Source organism: Myripristis murdjan, chromosome 7 (genome assembly GCF_902150065.1).
Source record: "Myripristis murdjan chromosome 7, fMyrMur1.1, whole genome shotgun sequence".
Lineage (NCBI taxonomy): Eukaryota > Metazoa > Chordata > Actinopteri > Holocentriformes > Holocentridae > Myripristis > Myripristis murdjan.
In genome coordinates, this window is record NC_043986.1 from 16464376 (window position 1) to 16484070 (window position 19695).

General features: G+C 42.9%; 2 protein-coding genes across 2 annotated transcripts in view; one reads left to right on the plus strand and one right to left on the minus strand.

Annotated features, from left to right (window-relative positions):
* The window catches only part of kcnd3 (potassium voltage-gated channel, Shal-related subfamily, member 3), a 91269-nt gene extending 76900 nt beyond the window's left edge, over positions 1 to 14369 (plus strand). The window contains exons 5-9 of the mRNA XM_030056569.1: positions 7137 to 7238; positions 10263 to 10295; positions 10454 to 10546; positions 11338 to 11597; positions 13953 to 14369. Coding sequence (XP_029912429.1) covers positions 7137 to 7238; positions 10263 to 10295; positions 10454 to 10546; positions 11338 to 11597; positions 13953 to 14127 — 663 coding nt within the window. The 3' untranslated portion in view covers positions 14128 to 14369. The remainder of the gene's footprint in view (positions 1 to 7136; positions 7239 to 10262; positions 10296 to 10453; positions 10547 to 11337; positions 11598 to 13952) is intronic.
* A 2948-nt stretch (positions 14370 to 17317) lies between these two features.
* Positions 17318 to 19675, minus strand: LOC115361505 (D(4) dopamine receptor-like). The gene is made up of 2 exons (XM_030054894.1): positions 17946 to 19675; positions 17318 to 17821 (listed from the first exon to the last, which is right to left on the minus strand). The coding sequence occupies exons 1-2, from the start codon at positions 19014 to 19016 to the stop codon at positions 17666 to 17668; spliced, it is 1227 nt and encodes a 408-aa protein (XP_029910754.1). The 5' UTR covers positions 19017 to 19675; the 3' UTR covers positions 17318 to 17665.
* Between the last annotated feature and the right edge of the window lie 20 nt (positions 19676 to 19695).

Here is a 19695-nt window from a genome sequence, read left to right on the forward strand (position 1 = left end):
AACCTTGTCTGCCGAGCAAGACTCTGGTCTAACACAGCCAAGAATACAGGGAGGAAAAGAGACACGGGGGGCTAGAGACGGGGGATCGGGAGGGTAGAGAAAATTAGGGAGACTGAAAACAGGTTGGAACAGGTGAGATGTATAGGGTTGACGCTCTGAGAGAGAGAGGAGAAGTGGTGACGAAGGCCAGAGGGAAGGAGGGAACACGGGAGGCAGGGGGAGAATAGAAAGGGGGAGAGCTTGAGGCGAAGTGTGTCCTATTGCTGTGTTCTTTCCTGAAATAGCTATCACCCAGATGAGGTGTTGGCTGGAAGGAAGGGGCGTGTGTATGTGTGTGTGTGCGTGTATGAGTCCGTATCTGTCCTGTGAGTGTGTGTGTGCCCACCATACTTCCTGTCAGTTTAGACCTGACCTTGTTCTGTCCCACCTTTCTGTTCTCCAGCGAGCCGCAGTGCGGTGCAGCGTCCCAAACAACGCTCAATACCAAACGTCTACACCTCCAAATGGGCCCACTAACTGACCAATGTAGCATGACAGTATTTGTTGTCACTATGCAATACTAAGTGGCACCTTCACCGATCTTGGCGTACCCCTTCCTTGTCTCCAGTGAGGTCAGCCGCTTGCTTGAGCACTCGCATATTCATATGTATACTAGAGACTAGTTTTTTCCTTGGATTTTGTCACATCATTATTCAAATGCTTTATAAATTTCCACCTGGAAGCCGTGATCCTTGAAAGAGTGAATCATTATTCTTGCAGTGCATCAAGATGAGTGCCGAGGGTGCTGATAACTTTGCAAATTTTATAGTTTTTTAGCATTCAAGAGTTGGAATCTGTGTAGACACTCTGCCTTTAATTACCCACAGGATTAAGTTTAGCTTAGCATTTAAGCTTGTCTAAGTTTGTTTAAAGCCAGTGGAGTATGTTTCTTATTAAATAATATGCTGGGAATAATGTTCAAGGCTATGAAAATAATTTCATTTCCTCTTCCAGTTGGTTGTGAACTAGAATCACTCTCTGTCACCCCTAAAATGAAAACTTGTCCCTCCTGCCTCTCGTAAGCTAAAAAGTAGAATGGAAAAGGGTTTTGAATGTCTTTTACGGCAACTGCTGTTGACATATGTTCACCTTATCACGTCATGTCACACAACTGAAATGTGTTTCGACTTTATTAAGGTAACATAGCAGCCCATTCTGCTAGAAAAGACAGTAACCTTGGTGTCGAGCAATGTATGATAGAGTCATTACTATTATCTGATCTGCCGTCCTGCCTCTCTGTCACTGCTAATGACAACTGTCCTCTTTTAAGTCCCACCCCAGCCATGAATTACTCAGGCATACCATATCCTTCAACGCCCCATTACTACCCACTATGTGACATGTAGTGTTCTTTAATGCTCCATAACCTTAATGACACATGACCTTCTCAGCCATTAAGACGCCTATTTAGCTAGTGTCACTGGTCATTTACCATAGCAAAATGCCATTTGTTCAGCATTTATTACCTGCGCTCACAGAAAATCCACTCGTCCTCAGCTCATTTCGAAGAATAACGCTATGTTTAACTGAGAGTAAAATAAAATGGCTGTTGGAGATTGCCTTTCACAGTACTTAAACAACACAAGGTAGAGCAGAGGGGGATCGGAATCAGGATGGGAAGTTATAGCACGAAGAGGAAATGCAGTATTATTCCCTGAGCATTTTGCAACTTCCTCTCCCCTTCTGTTCTCCTCTCCATCTTCTTTTGTTTTGTTTTGTTTTTTCTCTCCTCCTTGCGTGTGTGTCCCCATCCTCCCCGCCCCCCTACCCGTCCACATCCATCTTCATTCAGGTCTAATCGTTAGCTGTTCTGGGCTCCCATTACAATTAGCCGTCCATCTGGGTGGTGGAGGGGAGACAGCCGCTGATCTATCTCACTGCACAAAGGAAAGATACATGAGGATGCCACCAGTTGCTGTGGGTGGCAAAGCATCACAAACATCAGACACACAGACACATACTCCCTCTACTGCCTCCGCTGTAGTCCTCAGTGCAGCTGCCTTTGTTTCACGATGAATTGAACACTGAGAATAAGCCCTTTCCTTGCTTGAAGCATGATCCCATAAAGTGATAGTAGGAGGAAATCTTTGTTCTGAAACAAAATGCCACTCTGCTTAGGTTATTCTGTAATTGTCCCCCAGAGGGTATTTGCATAAAGTTAAGGATATCCTTAGGTATCATGGCTCTAATAACAAATTCTGAATATTGCACCTAAGAGAGAGCAATATTCAAATGGCGATTCACAGAGGTTAAGTGATGCAGAGGGGAAGAAAAGATAGGGAGACAGGACTCAAGATAAGCCTTGCTTTTAAATGTGTATCTGATTTAAACAGTAATTTTATCCACGGTAGTTTTCTGTCTCCTGTCTTCTCCCGCTTTCAAATTTGCTCTCAAATCCCCTCATATGGCCCTGACCCCCTTTTTCCTTGGTTAGACACAATGTACCACTCTTACCCACATACTCAAATGCATAATATATACAAGCAGTAAGTGATTCGCTTTGCTTTAGCCAAAAGATTGGAATCAACAATCCAGAAAGATGTGATTATCCTGAATAAAATGATTGTTTGTCAGCAGTTAGTTGTTCATTATGTTGTTTTTATTTGCTACACTTTGTGTGCTTTTTTCCTAATAAACAGAACATTTGCTGCTTTCGGTGATTGGCCGCTTCTAAGTGAGCCCGCTGACTTCCACCCAGCGGGGATGAAATGTAGTCTACCTAAATTTACACACATCGCTCCTGTGATTGGACAATCTGATTGCCTACTTTACAGTTCACACATTTTGTGAATACCCGCTAATTTGACCAACTCAGAAAAATATAGTGTTGACAGTAAACTGTGTGGGCTTTTTCTTCAAAGAAAAAACAAATTATTCACAGTACTGTAAATTATGAATCTGACCTCAGGCTTTGGGCCACAGGCTCTAAACATTTCTCTCAGTGTTTCCCTCCCAGTGTTCACTCTTTTGGGAAAATTTAACTTCCATCTTTAACTTATTCTCCTTCTCTCTCTCTCCCTCTCTCTCTCTCTCTCTTTCTCTCTCTCTCTCTCTCTCTCTTTCTCTCTACCCCCACCCCCACCCCCACCCCACTATATTTCATCTCATCAGTGTTTTCAGCCCTCCCTCGGAAAGTTGAAGAAGTCAAAAGGTGGAGTTGACTTCTGGCTGAGAGTGTTTTGCCCTTCTAGACAATCAATAAAGTTGTCTGCACATAGCAACAAGACAGAGCAAAAAGAGAGAGACGGGGAGGATCTTGACAGAGAATTTCACTGAAGGGGGTCAAGGGTGCTACTGTGAATCGCATCCTTTGTAAAGCATCAGGGCCACCCTGTGCCTTTCTGCTCTCTATAAAAAAGGAAGTAATCCAGGCTTAGCGAATGTTTTTCTCTCTCAGCAGTGTTAGGCCTAGGCTAAGCTGTCCTTGCTTCACAGACAGATATCTTGTTGGTCAGAGGTGTCTGAGGACTTGATTTGTTCTAAATCAATTCTTGCCACTGTCCAGTGCCCCCTTCCTTCACTGATTCCCAGATGGACCTTTTGACTGTCCGTTTTCCCAAATATACTGAAGGAAGAATGAGTTTCTCTCTCATTCTTTTCCACTCTGTCTCTTGTTTGTGTGTGTGTGTGTGTGTGTGTGTGTGTGTTGTTGTAAAGCAGCACACCTTAGGGAATGTAACAGGCTTATTTCCCTGTGGCACAAACGTCAATGTGTTTAAAAGCAACTGTTTATGTGAATGGCAGGTTTAAAAGAAAAAAGAGATTCTTCCACAGGTATTAGTGTTTGTGCATGCATGCGTGCGTGCATGTGTGTGTGTGTGTGTGTGTGAGAGAGAGAGAGACGGGGGAGCTTCCTTGTCAGATGGTCTCCTCTTTCATTTTTGTGGTTGCAAGGCAGGCCCGAGGCAGAGCCTAATCCAGTCTCCCAGCTCCATTGCTCTACTTTTCACGAATCCATATCCTATACATGCAGTTTAGCAAAGTTGTAACTCACCAGGTGCTATGAATGTGAAATCTGAAGCTTTTACTTTCAAGCAAAAAATTCACTTCTAATGCAACTTGCTGGCTCTGCTTGATAAAGTATGGCAGTGAAACCAACTGGATATCTAGTTGTTTTTATGATTTGAGGAGATGGCAGTTTGCATCCCTCAGCTGGCAGCAAATGATGTTAAATGAAGCGTTTGTACTGGCTTTTGTGATTAGCCAGAATTTCTCAAGTTCTATTGATCCTACACCACAGCTCCATGGCAGAAAGAAGGAAAACAACAAGAAAAAAAGTGTCTCAATCAATATATTGGCACTTGGGCGTGTGGGAAGCTTTAGACTGTTTCAAGCAGCACTATTGAATGTTCCTATTCTGATTGGCTGGACGATGTCCATTATTGGACTGATGTTTGGGAATCGGAGGCCACTTTGTTTCCAGGTCGTTTCTCAAGTTTGTCCTATTTGCTTAAGTAGCACAGTAATATCTCAGTTGTATAAGAATGGCATGCTAATTATGGGACAGATGTCACTGTGTTCCAGGTATTAGTTGGACCCTTTCCCATTATCAAGAAGCATGTGCTAGATTTAAATTTGAAAAAGGGTGAAAATTGTAATATCATTGGCAAGTCATTAGGTTAAGTTGGGATAATAATCTTTGTAGAGTATATAAAAAATTGTAAATGTGAATTTGGATGGGTCACAGAATTTTATTCACAAAGTCATCCATTTTAAGAATTTACCAAACATGTATTCCTTACATGGCAGCTATATCTGTGAACCTCTGACCCAGAGAATACTCTGTTGGGGCAAAAAAAAAAAAAAAAAATACTGTCTCAGTACAGAGAATTGTTTCCATTTTGTGATTACAATCTTCTCTAAGAGAATTGAGCAATTTACTCTTAACGCTGTATCAGTGTGTGTGTGTGTGTGTGTGTGAGAGAGAGAGAGAGAGAGAGAGAGAGAGAGAGAGAGAGAGAATTTTTTTTTTTTTTTTTTTATCCATGTTAGTGCCTTTACGGGTTTATGTGTGTGACTATGTGTTTCTGTGTATCGGAATGTGTGCATACTTTTCCCTTTACTTTTATCACATGCTATTCTGTGTGTGTGTGTGTGTGTGTGTGTGTGTGTGTGTGTGTTAATGAAAGCCCTCTCTCCATAGTTCCCTTACCCGCCAGGTTTCTCTCAGTGACGCTTCAGCAGCAATTCAGGCTCAATCTGTCGTGTAGTGGCTGCACCTGAGAGTACAGATGGGCCTTAGACTGAGGTGCCAGGGTCCCAAAGGCCCAAGAATCTATCAGAGAACAGTAGAAGCAGATTCAGTTTAGAGGGGCATGTTCTTAACACCTCCTCCATTAGCCCTGAGCTGCCTGGCAACCATAACCGCAACACAGGAGAGTCGCAGGCTCCTGTTTGCGTGATGACCCCAGAGAGACAATCCCATCGGCCGAGCTCAATGCCAGAACATAAAAAAGGGTTATCCCCAAAGGCCTGTGGGAATGCTGTGCCAGCACAAAGGTACATCGGTGTTACAGTGTTAGGGCAGAAATAGGGCGAGAAATACCCGTCAAGGAGAAAGGGAGGAAGGGTGTGAATGATGAAGCTGAAAGAGACAAATAGTAGGGAGAGTAGGGTAGAGACGGCAAGCCACAGCAGCAAAGACAGAGGGTTAGTTGTTCATCTCGATGTGTGTGCTTTCTCTGGTGTAGATTAGTTGCTGTGAATGTGTCTTTACATGCTCTTGTGTGTCTGTGAATTAATCTGTATTACTCCTCCTCATCCCTCTCCTCTTCAGCCCCACTCCCTTCTAATTTAGCAATTTGGAGTTCTGAAGCATTAGTAAAAGTTAGCTAACTGCAGGCCATGTCTACATTGCCCCACTTAAAATGAAATCCAAGTGGAGGGACGAGCCTCTATTATCATATATTTCCATAATCTAGCCGTGCAAGACTGGGAATGAGCTGGTTTTTCTGCTGATATATGAAACCTATGTAGATACATGGAAATTAGGCTCTGTAGACAAGGCATGCAAGCCTAAACATACATACAGGCACGCACACACATGCAATCACACGCATACAATATTAACCTCATAGCAGGGTGTGGACGCCCCCTGTAAATGAGCTGTCTGTCTGCTTATCGTTAAAAACAGCTCGCATGATAACTTGTTTTTCCTCAGTGAACGCTTCATTCTAAGTTTAGCACAGCAGGCAAAGTGAGCACACTGTGGAAATGCACACACTTTGTTGCTCTACCTTGCCTGACACAGAACAGTTGACTCTGACAGGAAAATGGCAGGCCTTTGAGAAGTGAGTGACTCAGATTACACTATTCTGTAAAAGCAGTCATTCTGGTAACTAAGAGGTTTACTGAGACACATATTCCCACACAAGCTGATATGCACACACACTTACGCACACACATACATATTCAGTGGCTACATCACACACTAGGTAGAGAGTGGAGGCCTGTGTGCAGTATACAGTGCGTTATTGATGGATTCACTCAAAGGGCCACAGTGCTGTCATTTGTTCTTCTCTTTCACCCGCTTCTTTTTGTTCATCTTTGTTGCTCGCCGCTTCAGAGGAGAAATTTGACAGCGTGAGAGAAAGAGAAACTGGCCTGTGCACCAGCCATGCTGTACGTGTTTGATTAGTGAAGATGTATTCAAGCCGACACTAACCTAATGGCTCAGGACTGGAGATGTAGAGCATTATGGGCCTGGACATTTCCCTGATTTATTTTGCATAAGCAAACCCGAGGCATTCACCAGGCAATAGAGCAAGTCAAATTCTTAACATAGCACAAACACACTCCATTAGACTGGGTACAGTATTTTCAATACAGGGTGACACTTTATACCATTGTAATTCATAGCAGATTTGCCTTCACTGCTTCTTGCTGCCACACTGACTCACCACACAGGAGATCAGAGTGGATGCTTTAGTAGCTCGTGCTTGACTTGAACTATAGGATCCCACCCAAAGTTCAACCATGCGAATGTACTATAACTCAAACCAGTGGGTTTTGTCAAAATGATACCCAATCATTTTGACATAGGGTGTGATTTTTGCTCCAAATAACAAGCGGTCTCTGTGGTGTCTTGCTCTTTGCAGAAAGCCCGCTTGGCCAGAATACGAATATCCAAGACAGGCAGCTCCAGTGCCTTCCTCCACAGCAAGCGCAACGGCCTCTTCAACGAAGCTCTGGAGCTCACGGTAAGGCCAGCCTCTGAACCAGAGGTACCACAGTGCTTCATCTGTGTTTGTCTATCTGAAGATATTATTATCTATCTGAGGATATTCTGGGGATTACTGTAAATCAAACCCTATATGTCAGACTTCCAGCAGTAATTCTGAACAGATGTCACAGAAATCTCTACTCTCCTTTTCTGCACCAGCAATTTTGACAATTTCACAATTTCAGGCAAGTAACCGAGCGGTCGGACACAGGCCTCGCTGACCTCTCCTTTCATTATCAGTTCTTAGAGTGCAGGCGGCATCTCATCAGGACCGCTAACTGTAATCTCAGTAGATAAGCGCCACTCCTAATGTGAGCATCTCTGTGCCCAGCTGAGGAACAGACTTCAGGCAGTGCAGCAGGAAATGTAAACACAACTCAAGGATGTTCTTGCCTCACCAAAATTGTTGCGGTTCACAAGCATTACATTGGCCTGGGGCTGACACAGCACAAAAACAAAAAAACAAGTGCTCCTCTCCTTCTCTCTCCCTCTCTTCGCCTCTCTTTCGTGTGCCTGGTGTTCAGTCAGCAGCTATTGCAGGGGCGAAAACAGAATGGTGATAGCACTTATGCAGAAACATAAACATAATAACTTTCAAGCCCTGTGTGTTATTGTTTCTCTGTTTGTTTGTCTTAATATATCTCACACATCTCGCATGTTCAATAGTGATTTAGTACCTCACTTTTTCACTTCATGTATGTCAAGCCATTTACATTCATAACCAGCCAGTCCCATGTACTTTCTGACCAGATATGTAACTTTTGCCTCTTTTTTTAATAATCATTATTTTTGTATCCTGTGTGACATCTTTTCTTTTTTCCTCAAACATTATTACTGCCACTTTTTTAACAATAGCAATCTTAAAAGGACCAATAGAGGTCAACTGTTTGTGAGCACATATGAAGGCAGATCTGTACTAAAAAAAAAAAAAAAAAAAAAAAAAAAAAAAAGTATTTTCAAACTGATAAGAGACACTGGCACCACCGTAAAAAACTCTATTCAAATGCATCAGAGAAATGATTACATGAAATAAAGCAGAATCCTGCACACTGAATCTGAGTAAGACACCCTGAATATCAATTTCATGACACAATCCGCTTTCGTCAAAGGTTTTCCAAAAAAAAAAAAAAAAAACTTATGAAATGTTAATGAATAAGTGTAACAGCTTTTGTAATATTCGCTGTTCTCAAGCTATATCCCTTTAAGGCACCTATATAAACGTGAAGATGCAGAGCTCAGCAGATCTAGCTGTTTCCTGTTGAATGTGATGGTGACCTGGGTGTTGAGCTATAGCCGTCTCCAGACAGACTGCTGATATGAGGTTCCATTTGCAGGTACAGGGAAGGACCAGAATAACTCATCCTAAACACCTGTGTTTTACTGCTGTGTTAGGTACAGATGAGTGGTGTGACATACAGGTGAGCACGGTCTTGGCAACGACAACCCGAGTCATCAGTGCAGGAATATACCCTCTCAGCAAAGAAGCTCCAGCTTACAACACCAGACACTCGCTTAACAAACAGAAATTGCTACTACAAATCTTCCAAACATGGCATTTTGCTTCCCTTTCGGCAGTGCTGTGGAGCATGCAGGATCAGGGCAGTATTTTTCGGCTTTGTGTTTTATAAACAGCTCAACCACAGATTCTGTTGGGGAAGACTGATGCAACCCATTGAAAGCCTGTATATCTGGGAAACTGCTGCACTTCTGACAGGCACAATGATGCCATTCTGCAGTGCACTGAAAAGAATTTTTTCCCGAAGATGAGGCTAAGGCTATTATGACAAATATTTATAATAGACAATGAATGTTCTTTTTTTGTGTGTGTGTGCAGAAAGTATTCTGTGCGCTTTAGCTCTCGTCCTGCTCACATTCAGGTTCAGGATAAGGTTTAGGACATATAAGGGTATGAATTTCCATATCCTCTTTGCAAATGTCGTGCTAAATATGAATGAACAGAATAAAATATTCCAAATATTGCCTCGGGAACAGTGTATGTAAACCACAACAACATCAGTTAATAGAATAAGGTATTCAAAGCTGTATAATATTGGTATTTCCCAGCTGTAAGATTTGGGTTTTAGGTTATAGCGATTCTCATCTTTTATGGCAAAACTGCTGAAGGAATAGCAACAAAATGTCTACTGTTTTCGCTGCATATTTTTTTAGCTCTTTTTTTGAGCTTACAGCACGTTTTTATAAAGTACTACGTTTAATTAAACCATCTTCCCCGTTTTTGCATCATTAAACACAATGAGGAGCCATTCCCTTCTTTGTTGTCAGTGTGCGGGCTGTCTTTGTTGCTTCATAGCCATCTGATCACACAATATGTTGTCTACATGCACCAACTGAACTACTTTCTGGAGGCTCAACGATGACATAATTTAGGGGGGGTAAAACAAATATAAATATACAGTCACACAAATATAAACAAATGGGCTGCTGAATATTTACCATCTAATGGCTGCTTGGTTGTTTGTCCTGCTTCCCATACTTTCTCAGAGGGTCCATGGGGCTCGCATCAATCCACAGCCCACTCATTCTCTGACTCACCTCACCACTGCTCGGAAATGAGCCTCGTATCCAAGTCACCACGGGACCAGAAATAGCACCCACAAATAATACACACAAATAAACAGGACACGGCACACAAATCCATGGAATATGGAAAACAAGTCATTAATGAGACCATGACCAGTGTATGAAATCACAAACTTGGGGGCAAAATGTCAGGATGAATGTTTTTATATTCATTTCATATATCTATATGTCTATATCGAATTTTGAGTGAGTTGTGCGCTAGATTCTCCCTTCCTCTGCAGATCAGTGTAGCGGCTCCGCTGATATTGGCAGACATGCCTTTCAGGGTCAGAATGCTAATGCTCAATGTGTCTGACTGGCATGACTGTGGCCCTGCTAGCTGTCTGTGCTCAGTACTGAATTATGAACACTAGTAAAACGCTTCCCGTCTGTCTCCTTTTGTCTCCTTCTCCACCTGAAGCAACTTCCATACAAGATGAACTTTTCAGATCAGGTACTGAGCCAGCTACCAGCCACACACCTCCCACATCTGATTAGTGTCTTCCTAAAACAAAGTGTAGCATTGCATTCACTGTGTGTGTGTGTGTGTGTGTGTGTGTGTGTGTGTGTGTGTGTGTGTGTGTGTGTGTGTGTGTGTTATTGTTGTTACAGAGTTCGATTGAGGAGGAGCAGCGGCTAAGTAAGTCTACCTCTCTACTAGAGAGCCAGCACCACCACCTGCTGCACTGTCTGGAGAAAACCACTGTGAGTGCACACGCGCACACACACACACACACACACACACACACACTGTATAAATGTGTTAATATAATAACATCAATTGTAATATCAAATTTAAACATGATAGTAAACCTTATTTTTGCACAGTACACAGTAACAAACGTTTCAAAACAACAATTTAACAATTTAAAAAATGAGCATAAAGAGTTAGATTATGTAATAATACATGCATTCTTGTGGAGCTCTAGCTTTTGAGGTGAAAATAATTTACAGCCAGGCGTTCTCTTTGTTGAAGTATACGTGTGTGTGCATGGACTATTACAGCTCACTGTAGCGTGATGTCCAGTACATTGCTTTCCGCTTATAATAATGCTCATCTGGCTGCACATAGTTGGAGGTGATGTGGACACACTGCATGAAGGCTTTGTGCATTTCAGCCTTGCACAGCTCAGCACATAGAAAGTAATTCCTGACACACGCACAAGCACACACATTCATTATTAACTCTGCTTATTTGTGAAAAAACAGTATGAAGGCCCATCACTGAAGGACGGAAACTCTGGACGATGGTAAAAATTCTTAGCCAGGCCCAATATCCATAAACAGTAACACTTTATGGCCATGCATGCACATACACACACTCACGCACACACCTATACAATAGTAATCACACATTGCCAGAGTTATTGTCCAAGGCAGTGATGCAGAAAATGAGAGGCCATATCCAAGCCATATACTTGGACATAAATATAAATGTTTAAAATCATTCTCATGACTCCCCTCCTACCTTCCTTGCTCCCCGTCTCTGCATGCAGAACCACGAGTTTGTGGATGAGCAGTGCTACCAGCAGAGCTACCTGGAGGCTGGGTTACAGACCTACCCGTCTCGAAGCCCCTCCCTCTCCAGCCAAGACGGTGTGACGGGCACATGCTGCACCCGCCGGAGCAAGAAGCGCCACACCCCTTTACCCAATGCCAGTGCCCAGGCACACATGCACCCTCTGACGCACCCGCATGCACACCAACAGGGCTTGCAGGAGCTCAGCACCATCCACATCCAGCCCCTCAGCACCAGGTAAGCTGTAACATTTCAGAAGGTCAGTATAATTGTAGAACGGCTCTTAAATTCTTTAACTATTATGATGCTGAATTTCTCAAATGAGCGGAAAGGAAAAATTCCACCATACTCTTACAGTGCTGCATATCCTGTCAGCCAGGTAACTCAAAAAGTACAGGACAGACTTGTATGAAATTGGTGGGAGGGTTTGTCATGAAAGGGGCGTGTAGGGCCCTAGTTTCCAAACGCACCCACATATGAACATGAAACGTGGTGCAATGGCTTATGATCAGAGGTATTTGTCCAATATTTTGGGCAAAACCACTGGACCTACAGAGGTGAAAATAGTATAAAACATCTTGTGTCAGTCTGGGTAAGTCAGAAAAAGGGTAAGCTGCCCAAAAGATTGGAGTATTCCTTAAAGGTGGCACGGACTATCCTTTCCATGCTGATTTGCCTAAAGAAGCATCTTCCTATGATGACAGCATTGTTGCAAGAAGGTGTGGATTAGCACAAGTAGGGCCATAACCTCTAGCTGCAATGGTGGAGGTCTGTGCTCTACAGCTTTCACTAGTTTCAGTCTCTGTTGTTCAGTGCATTCAAGACATTATCTTATGCCAATGATTCTTCTGCCTCTGTCTCCTACATTTCCCACAATGCCCTTCAACAACCCTCAGAGACCGTGCCTGAACTTGTTCCATTCCGTGTGTGTAGCCTAAGTGCACAGACCAGTAGTGACAGCACAGTAACAGCAAAAGAAAAAGAGAAAGAAATCAGTTTTGTCTTGTGGCCGCACTGCATTGTGCTGTGCTGAGGCTAAGTGTCAGGGGAGAAATTGGAATCTCTCTGCACAATTGTTAATCTGGAGAAGAGGCCTTGCCTTTTTATTCTGATGGGCTGACACAAACAAACACAATCAGAATCAACTTTATTGGCCAAGTGTGCATATGCATACAAGGAATTTGACTCCGGTTTACAGTAGCTTTTAGTAATTAACATGTGTCACTCAAAAACAAAAATGAAAGGCAACAAAACAGAAAAAAAAAAAAAAACAAAAGAATTAAATAGGACCAATAAACAGAATACTGGAGGTAAGTATGCTGGCACAACAAGGTAAACAAACAGTTGTTACAGCTGTGCTCCACTTTTTTGACATGATATAATTTTATATTCGTCTAGTTATCCACAGGAATAAAAAAAAATACACAACAAAACACCAAAACAAGCCCAAAAATTCAATGTGCATGTTCCACTGTCTGTGTTCTTTTTTTTTTTTTTTTTTTAACAGCGTCAAAGTGGTTTAGGGTGTAGGATTCATTTTTCCAAAGCTCAGTTGTCACAAATTTATCCCAATATCACCGACAGCTGTGACGAATGTCACGCTTCATCCTGCAATCTGACCCGTAAGTTCTATTCTTGTCCATTATTATCTTGCTTTTTGGCAGAGTTACTGCGATACTATGTCAAAAATACTTTCGATAACTATAAATGTGCCTGCTCATATTGCCACATTTGGGTTCCCAGAAGAGTACAACCGATACACCTCCAAACAATTATATATTTTACTTTCACGTCCTTACTGGCAAGACACCATTTTCTTCTCCCTCCAGTACTCAGTGGCTCAGTGATGTCACGTCCTCCCTATAGAGAAGATTAAATATTCAGAGAGAGCTAATTCTAATTCTGATAAGTCCTATAATAAGTGGCAGTTTTTTTTAATGTTCTTAAACTTTCTGAAATCTCTATCCTGATTGACAACCCCCCTTTCCCCCATTACTCAGTTAATTAATTTATTTATTTACATATAGCTTTCCTCGTACTCTTATTTTGCTTGTTTTGTTCTGTGGGTTTGTTTGTAGTTCATATAGTATGAAAACACCATAAATAGGCAGAACATATGGCATGTTTTTTTTTTCTTTTGAGCTGCATAGTCCTTTGATTATACAGTTATTATTATGTTGTTGTGTGAATCTGTAAATCTCATTGTTAGACTGACAGTTTTCTCTTCCCATGTGCCATATTTCTTAATAAACATATCAGAACAAAATAAGTGTTTTAGGGTGGGAAGGTAGAGTCCTTTAATTTTACCTCCTCTAGATGAAGAGTAGTTGCTGCTGACTGAGGCTTTAGCTTTATTTATCAAGCAAAAGTTGAAAGATGGCTGTTAATAGAAATTAGGGCATAAGTGTTTTGCTCAAGGGCACCTCAGCAGTAGTTTTCAAGAGAGGGAAGTGGGTTTCTTGTTCACATTCCCCACCTAGATTTGCTCAGCTGGCCTGGGATACAAACCAGCAACCTCCTCGTCTCAAGCCTCCAGGCTAGTTGTTGGTGAAATGTTCAAAAATAGATGCGGTATTTTTCTCTGTCCCATAGCCGCTCCAGTCTGAACATGCGCGTAGATGAGCCAGCACCCCTCAACTGTCAGAGCGGCCAGATCACCACGGCGATCATCAGCATTCCCACACCACCAGCGACCACGCCCGAGGGTGATGCCCATCCGCCTGCAGGCCCCGCCCACCAGAACGTTGTGAAGGTGTCTGCACTGTGAGGGCTGGAGTGCAGGCGTGTCACCCAGAAAGATGGATAAAGACTCACTGAGACAGACTGAGGGACAGAGGAGGACTGGAAATGAAAGGAGGAGAAGGCATTCAGAGTCCTAGTCTGGCCATGGTGGAGCCTGCCCTCTGCTGGTCATGTACTGTAATGACATGGACTCCCTGTACAGACGGAGGATGGCTTTTAGATACAGTCTATTCATGTGTGTGTGTGTGTGTGTGTGTGTGTGTGTGTGTGTGTTTGTGTGTGTGTGTGTGTGTGTGTGTCTGTCTGTTTGTGTGTGTGTGCGTGTCTGTCTGTTTGTGTGTGTGTGTGTGTGTGTGTGTGTGTGTGTGTGTGTGTGTGTGTGTGTGTGTGTGTGCATGAGAAATATGTTTAGTGAGTCATTTTAGATCAGGGGGTGTGTGAGCATCCAAAGTATCAGACATGAGTTACGTCGTGTCACTGTGCACAAAGCACCTTTTTATGATTTCAGATTCAGTTTTATGCCTATGGTCTTTCTATTAGTAGAAGATATAAGGAAAAAGAGAAGAAAAATCAAAGGAAAGAAAGAAAAATATTATATTATCAAGAACTTTTCTCTACTGATTTGACTTGCCCTTACATTTTGTGTCATTTTAATCCACTTATCTATTGCTAGATAAATATGCCATCATTCCTTTCCAGGTTCAATATTATTTCACTGAAGTGAAAATTCTTTTAAAAAAGATGAAATATGGTAGGTGTGTCTTTGTCTGAAATACTGGTGAGTTTCATATCTGTGGGGGTGTGTGTATATGTAAGTGTTTGCTAGATTGAGGAACTTGTAGACAGGAGGTGCGTGTGTGTTTGTGCGTGTGTGCGTGTGTGTGTGTGTGTGCATGCGAGTGAGTCTAAGGTAATTGAAAACTTGTGTTTCAATTCTTCTGGAAGTCCCTATGGCTCGATATATGGTATATTTGACTAGCTGCCACTCTGAAAGGTTCAATGTACACATTTCTGTCGAAAATTCTCAGCCACAAGCCTTTTACACAATATGTGCCTGTTTTGTTTGGGTAAAAAGTCATTTTATTTCTGTTTTGTAGTTTTTCTGTTGCTGAATTGCCCTTCCCTTCTCTTCCCTCTTGGCTCTTACAGCCCAACGGACCTCAACTAACTCAATTCTCTAACAAGGAAACCAAAAAAAGGTACATTTTCAACACAAACCACCACAATTAATTAAAAGCACAAGGCATTTGCTGAGAATTTCTGACACGGATCTGTCCTGAGCCTGGGTTCTTTGTGAATATTGTTAATAGAATATTTTGTAATATTTGGCCATCGTATGGCAGAACCAGTGAAGCTGTCCTCTCGTTCTCTCTCTCTCTCTCTCTCTCTCTTCTCTTTCTCTTCTTGTCTTTTTCTCTCTGACTCACTCTCTTCTCTCTGCCTTTTTCTCTCTCGTTGTTGTCCTGTTGTATCCCTACCTCCTGTGTGAACAACAATATGCTTTCAGTAGTCATTATAGTTGTCAACGTTTTTCTCCCCAAAACTCAGCGGGCATTTTTCAAAGTTGTTGAGTATGTGTACTCTATGTGGTTAGGAAATTTGGTGTTTGTACTTTTTGTCCTCCTTGGTGTTTTTAAGGATGTTCTCATTTATTGTTGTTGTTTTTTTTTTTCTTTTTTTTCTTTTTTTTTTTTTTGGTTTTTGTTTTTCTTTATTTTCTGGAGAACTTGAAGTGGGGACGTCTGTTGTAATGGTGACCGCAGAGACATGGAAGGCACTGGATGAGCTGTCCATAGATCTCTGCCACCATACATGCTGTTCTGACTGTACTTTCAACTCACAGCCCCACCATGTAACCCTAGTATTACCTCTCATCTAAGCCCACCACCAACCTGTGGAACTACGGACCTTGACCTTTAAGCTCTCATCTTGGTCTGTTTCATCTTGAAAACCAGTCTAGCAGCTCCACAGACAGGACTTAGACCTGTCTTGAGACCACCACCAGGGTTTCACCAAACCAGGGAAAACCAACTTCAGTCCTAGCACACAAATCACCCACCTCTACCCCACATAGAGAAAACAAAGTGTTAATATAGAGCACACAGATAGGACACAGGACATCCAGGTCCATCCCACTCTGCTGTTGTGCAATAGTTATCTCTCATTCTGAGATTGTACCAACCCAAAAAAAAAAAAAAAAAGCCAAAAGTATCCTACATCAAGTTGGAACAGGAGATATTTTACCTCTGGTATTACTATTAGTGACCTAGTACTATATTGCTGGTAATTTAGTACTGTACACAGTGACAAGAGCTGCCTAGACCCAGTATTAGCATTTAGTACAACTGTTTGCAAATGTACCTTGAGTAAAAAGAAAACAAGCACAGACAGGCAGAGCTTTCTCAGTGTCAACCTTAAACAAAGTTTTATCCATATTGATTTTATATCCACAGCATCAAGTCTGAAACAGAACCTGTTGAACACAGTAACAAAGGTATGACATAGGTAATGGCAGATGTGAGGTTCCCTTTTATACCTATTTATTTAACTTTTTTTCACATTTAGCTGAAAGGGCCGGCACAAAAATGATTTGTTTTATGCTTCCCTTTTTCAACATCGAGGTTGCTTTGTCTCAGCCACGGTTCAAATGATTATGTCAACATCTCTCCACTCAAAGTGTCAAATGATTGCATTTTTATTTACAAACTACAAAAACAGGTCTGTGATTGTGTTTGTCTCTCTCTCTCTCCCTCTCTCTTCCCCCCCTCCCTCTCTCTCTCTTTCTCACTCTCTTTGTTGCGTACTCTCCTTTTATTGTCTTTTTTTCTTGGCTCAGTCAGTTTCCCTTTCACTCTTTGCTTTGCCTTCCTCTGCCACCTGTCGTTGTTGCGACTACTGCTGTGCGTATCTTGTCAGGTGTTGGATATTATTTATGACCTTGTCTTGTGTCCCGACTGTGAAACGCCTGATAAAACATCTATATCTGCCACAAATACAAAACCTGTGGGCTCTATTCTTCACACACACCTCTCACTCTTGTCTGTGTATGTGTGCCACTTTGGATAAGGAGGTGTGTGTGTGTGTGTGTGTGTGTTCCGCAAACGCATGTGCACAGCATGCAAATATGTATTTCAAGAGGAGTCTTAATGGTTCCCAAAATTACAGTCACACTGCAAAAAAAAAAAAAAAAAAAAAATCTCTAACAAGTCATTTAGGCTCATATTTAGGCAGTGGGATGAGATAATCCTAGTTGTTTCCAATGCACTCTCACTGATTTTGGGAATTTTTTTTCTGGAAATGCCCTGAAACGAGGCAGAAGGATGCAGGTCAGTCCACTAGTATCAGAAAATCCCACTTGAATCCAGAGGAAACAAGCTGATTTGCACTGGAAAGAAGTGGGATTATCTAATTTTACTGGCAAGTGTTTTGCTTGGTTTAAGAAAATCTAGATTTTTAGCACTAAATAAGACACTAGATAACTTGTTGAAGTGGAGTTTTTGGTTGTTATCTTTTTATCAGTGCATGCAGTCAGTCCAATCAAGTGTGTGTTAAAGGCCGAATGCTCAGGCCTTTAGCTTCAGTGGACACCCAGGGATGAAGGAGAGGATCTTGCTGAACTCTGAGCGGAACTGTCGAGTGACCATAGTGTAGATGAGGGGGTCCACTGCTGCTGGCACACAAGTCAGCACCATGGCTGACGTCTGCAGCTTCATCAGAAACTGGAAAACAGAAAGTGTGGTGGCTTGGTGCGCGGGATATTACTAAGTATGATTTGAATTCATTATTGCACTTCATAAAACATAATAATGTGCAACCGCATGCATTTGACCTTTTAACACTCACTCTGTCAGTCGCATGCCTCGACACGATGTTCATCAGCAAAGTCACCACCATGGGCAACCAGAAAAGCGTGAAGGCAATAATGATGTACCCGAAACGCTGGGCCAGTTTCCCCTCCAGACGCTTCTTCCCCCGCTCCCTGGCGCAGGGGGTCAGGAGACACACTGCCCCCACGATCTCTGGCGGTCTCCCTGGGGTGCTTGTCGGGGAGCTGGTCACATAGGACGGACTGGCCTCTGCTACCAGCACCACTGTGCGGCGGGGAGGCTGCGGGCTGCCGGAGCCGAGAGCCGGGAGAGACCTGAGGGAGCGCGGCGGAGCTGTCCGGGGTGCTGAAGCGGGGTTGCTCAGCCAGTTCCACACGTGTCCCGCCACTGTGGGCCTCAGCTGGATCCCGCTGTCAAACACCTTTTTGCTGTGGTGCCTCACAACTTTAAATATCCGCACGTAGTGGATAACAATCAGAGTAAGCGACAGTCCCCACACAGGCACCAACACATACGCTCCTAACAGATCTGCGCTTTGAGAATCCTCGTCGTGATGCCACCAGATGTGCTGGCGACAGAGCATGTGAAACAAAGCTTTTTTGGAAAGAGTCAGTGAGACAACGGCCAGGACGAGCCCGCATGTCCAAATGGACAGGACCCAAAGACGAATCCTGGCTTTTCTCCCCTCGGTTTGGAAAGGGAAGGCGATGGCTTGGAAGCGCTCCACGCTGATGCTCACCAGCGTGAGCAGCTGGACGCAGCTGCACAGGGCATAGGTGAACTGCTGCAGGGTGCACAGAGACACGGGAGCCTCACTCTCCCTTCCATAATGGAGAAAGGAGAAGAGGAGCAGCGGCGTGTCCACGGAGCACTTGAGGAGGTCACTAGCGGCCAGGTTGACCAGCAGCGCGTTATTGCACGTCTGGAGACTCTTGGTTCTGTACACAACACAACAGACCAGCAAGTTGGCAGGTAAACCCGAGACCATGGTTAAAATCAGCACCACGCAGTTGAACACCACAAACGTCGTGTCCACGTGGGTCTCGTTGTGCACATTAGTTTCATTCCAACATGTGTGCAGATCCATAATTTCATCTGTGTTTCATGGTTCCTCTCATGGTGAAGCCTTCAGTGGACGGAGCGGGTTTCCTACTGAGCTTTCCTTTCACATATCATCAGACAAATCTGTGTCAATCTGAACCGATTATGCCATTCAAGATAATGGTCTTTGTACTATTTGCAGCTCTAACATTTCGTTTTCAAAAGAGGAGCCGAATGGCCTGTATAGTCCAAGCACAAACCACGGAACTTTTTCTGGATCTCTCGAGTATTTGCTGACGGCACAGGTTGGCTAAATTAAAAGCTGAAGTGCGCCCTTGGTTGAAACCAATTTATTCAAGGATGTCTTCCAATTGTGCTGTTCAGTACTGATTGGGTGACTGCTAGGAGCCGTGATTAGTCTGTAATCAGGCGCATGTCCAGTGTTTATGTCTGACCTTGCCATGTCCTGCGGGGATTACTAAAATTACAGCTGTGCCCCTTTCTTCACCTTCCCCTCCAGAGGATGAGGAAAGGGACTAGATTAGGACTGATGAAACCCCGCCTCCTCATTCTCAGCAGTGTTGAGAATGTATGTGAGCTGCAAATAAATGTGTTATGATAAGGTTAATCAATACAAAAATAATAATAATAATAATAATAATAATCAGTAAAGGAAAGTCTTGTACATACTGAGGAGCTTTGTGAGGTATTTTAACAAAATGCTA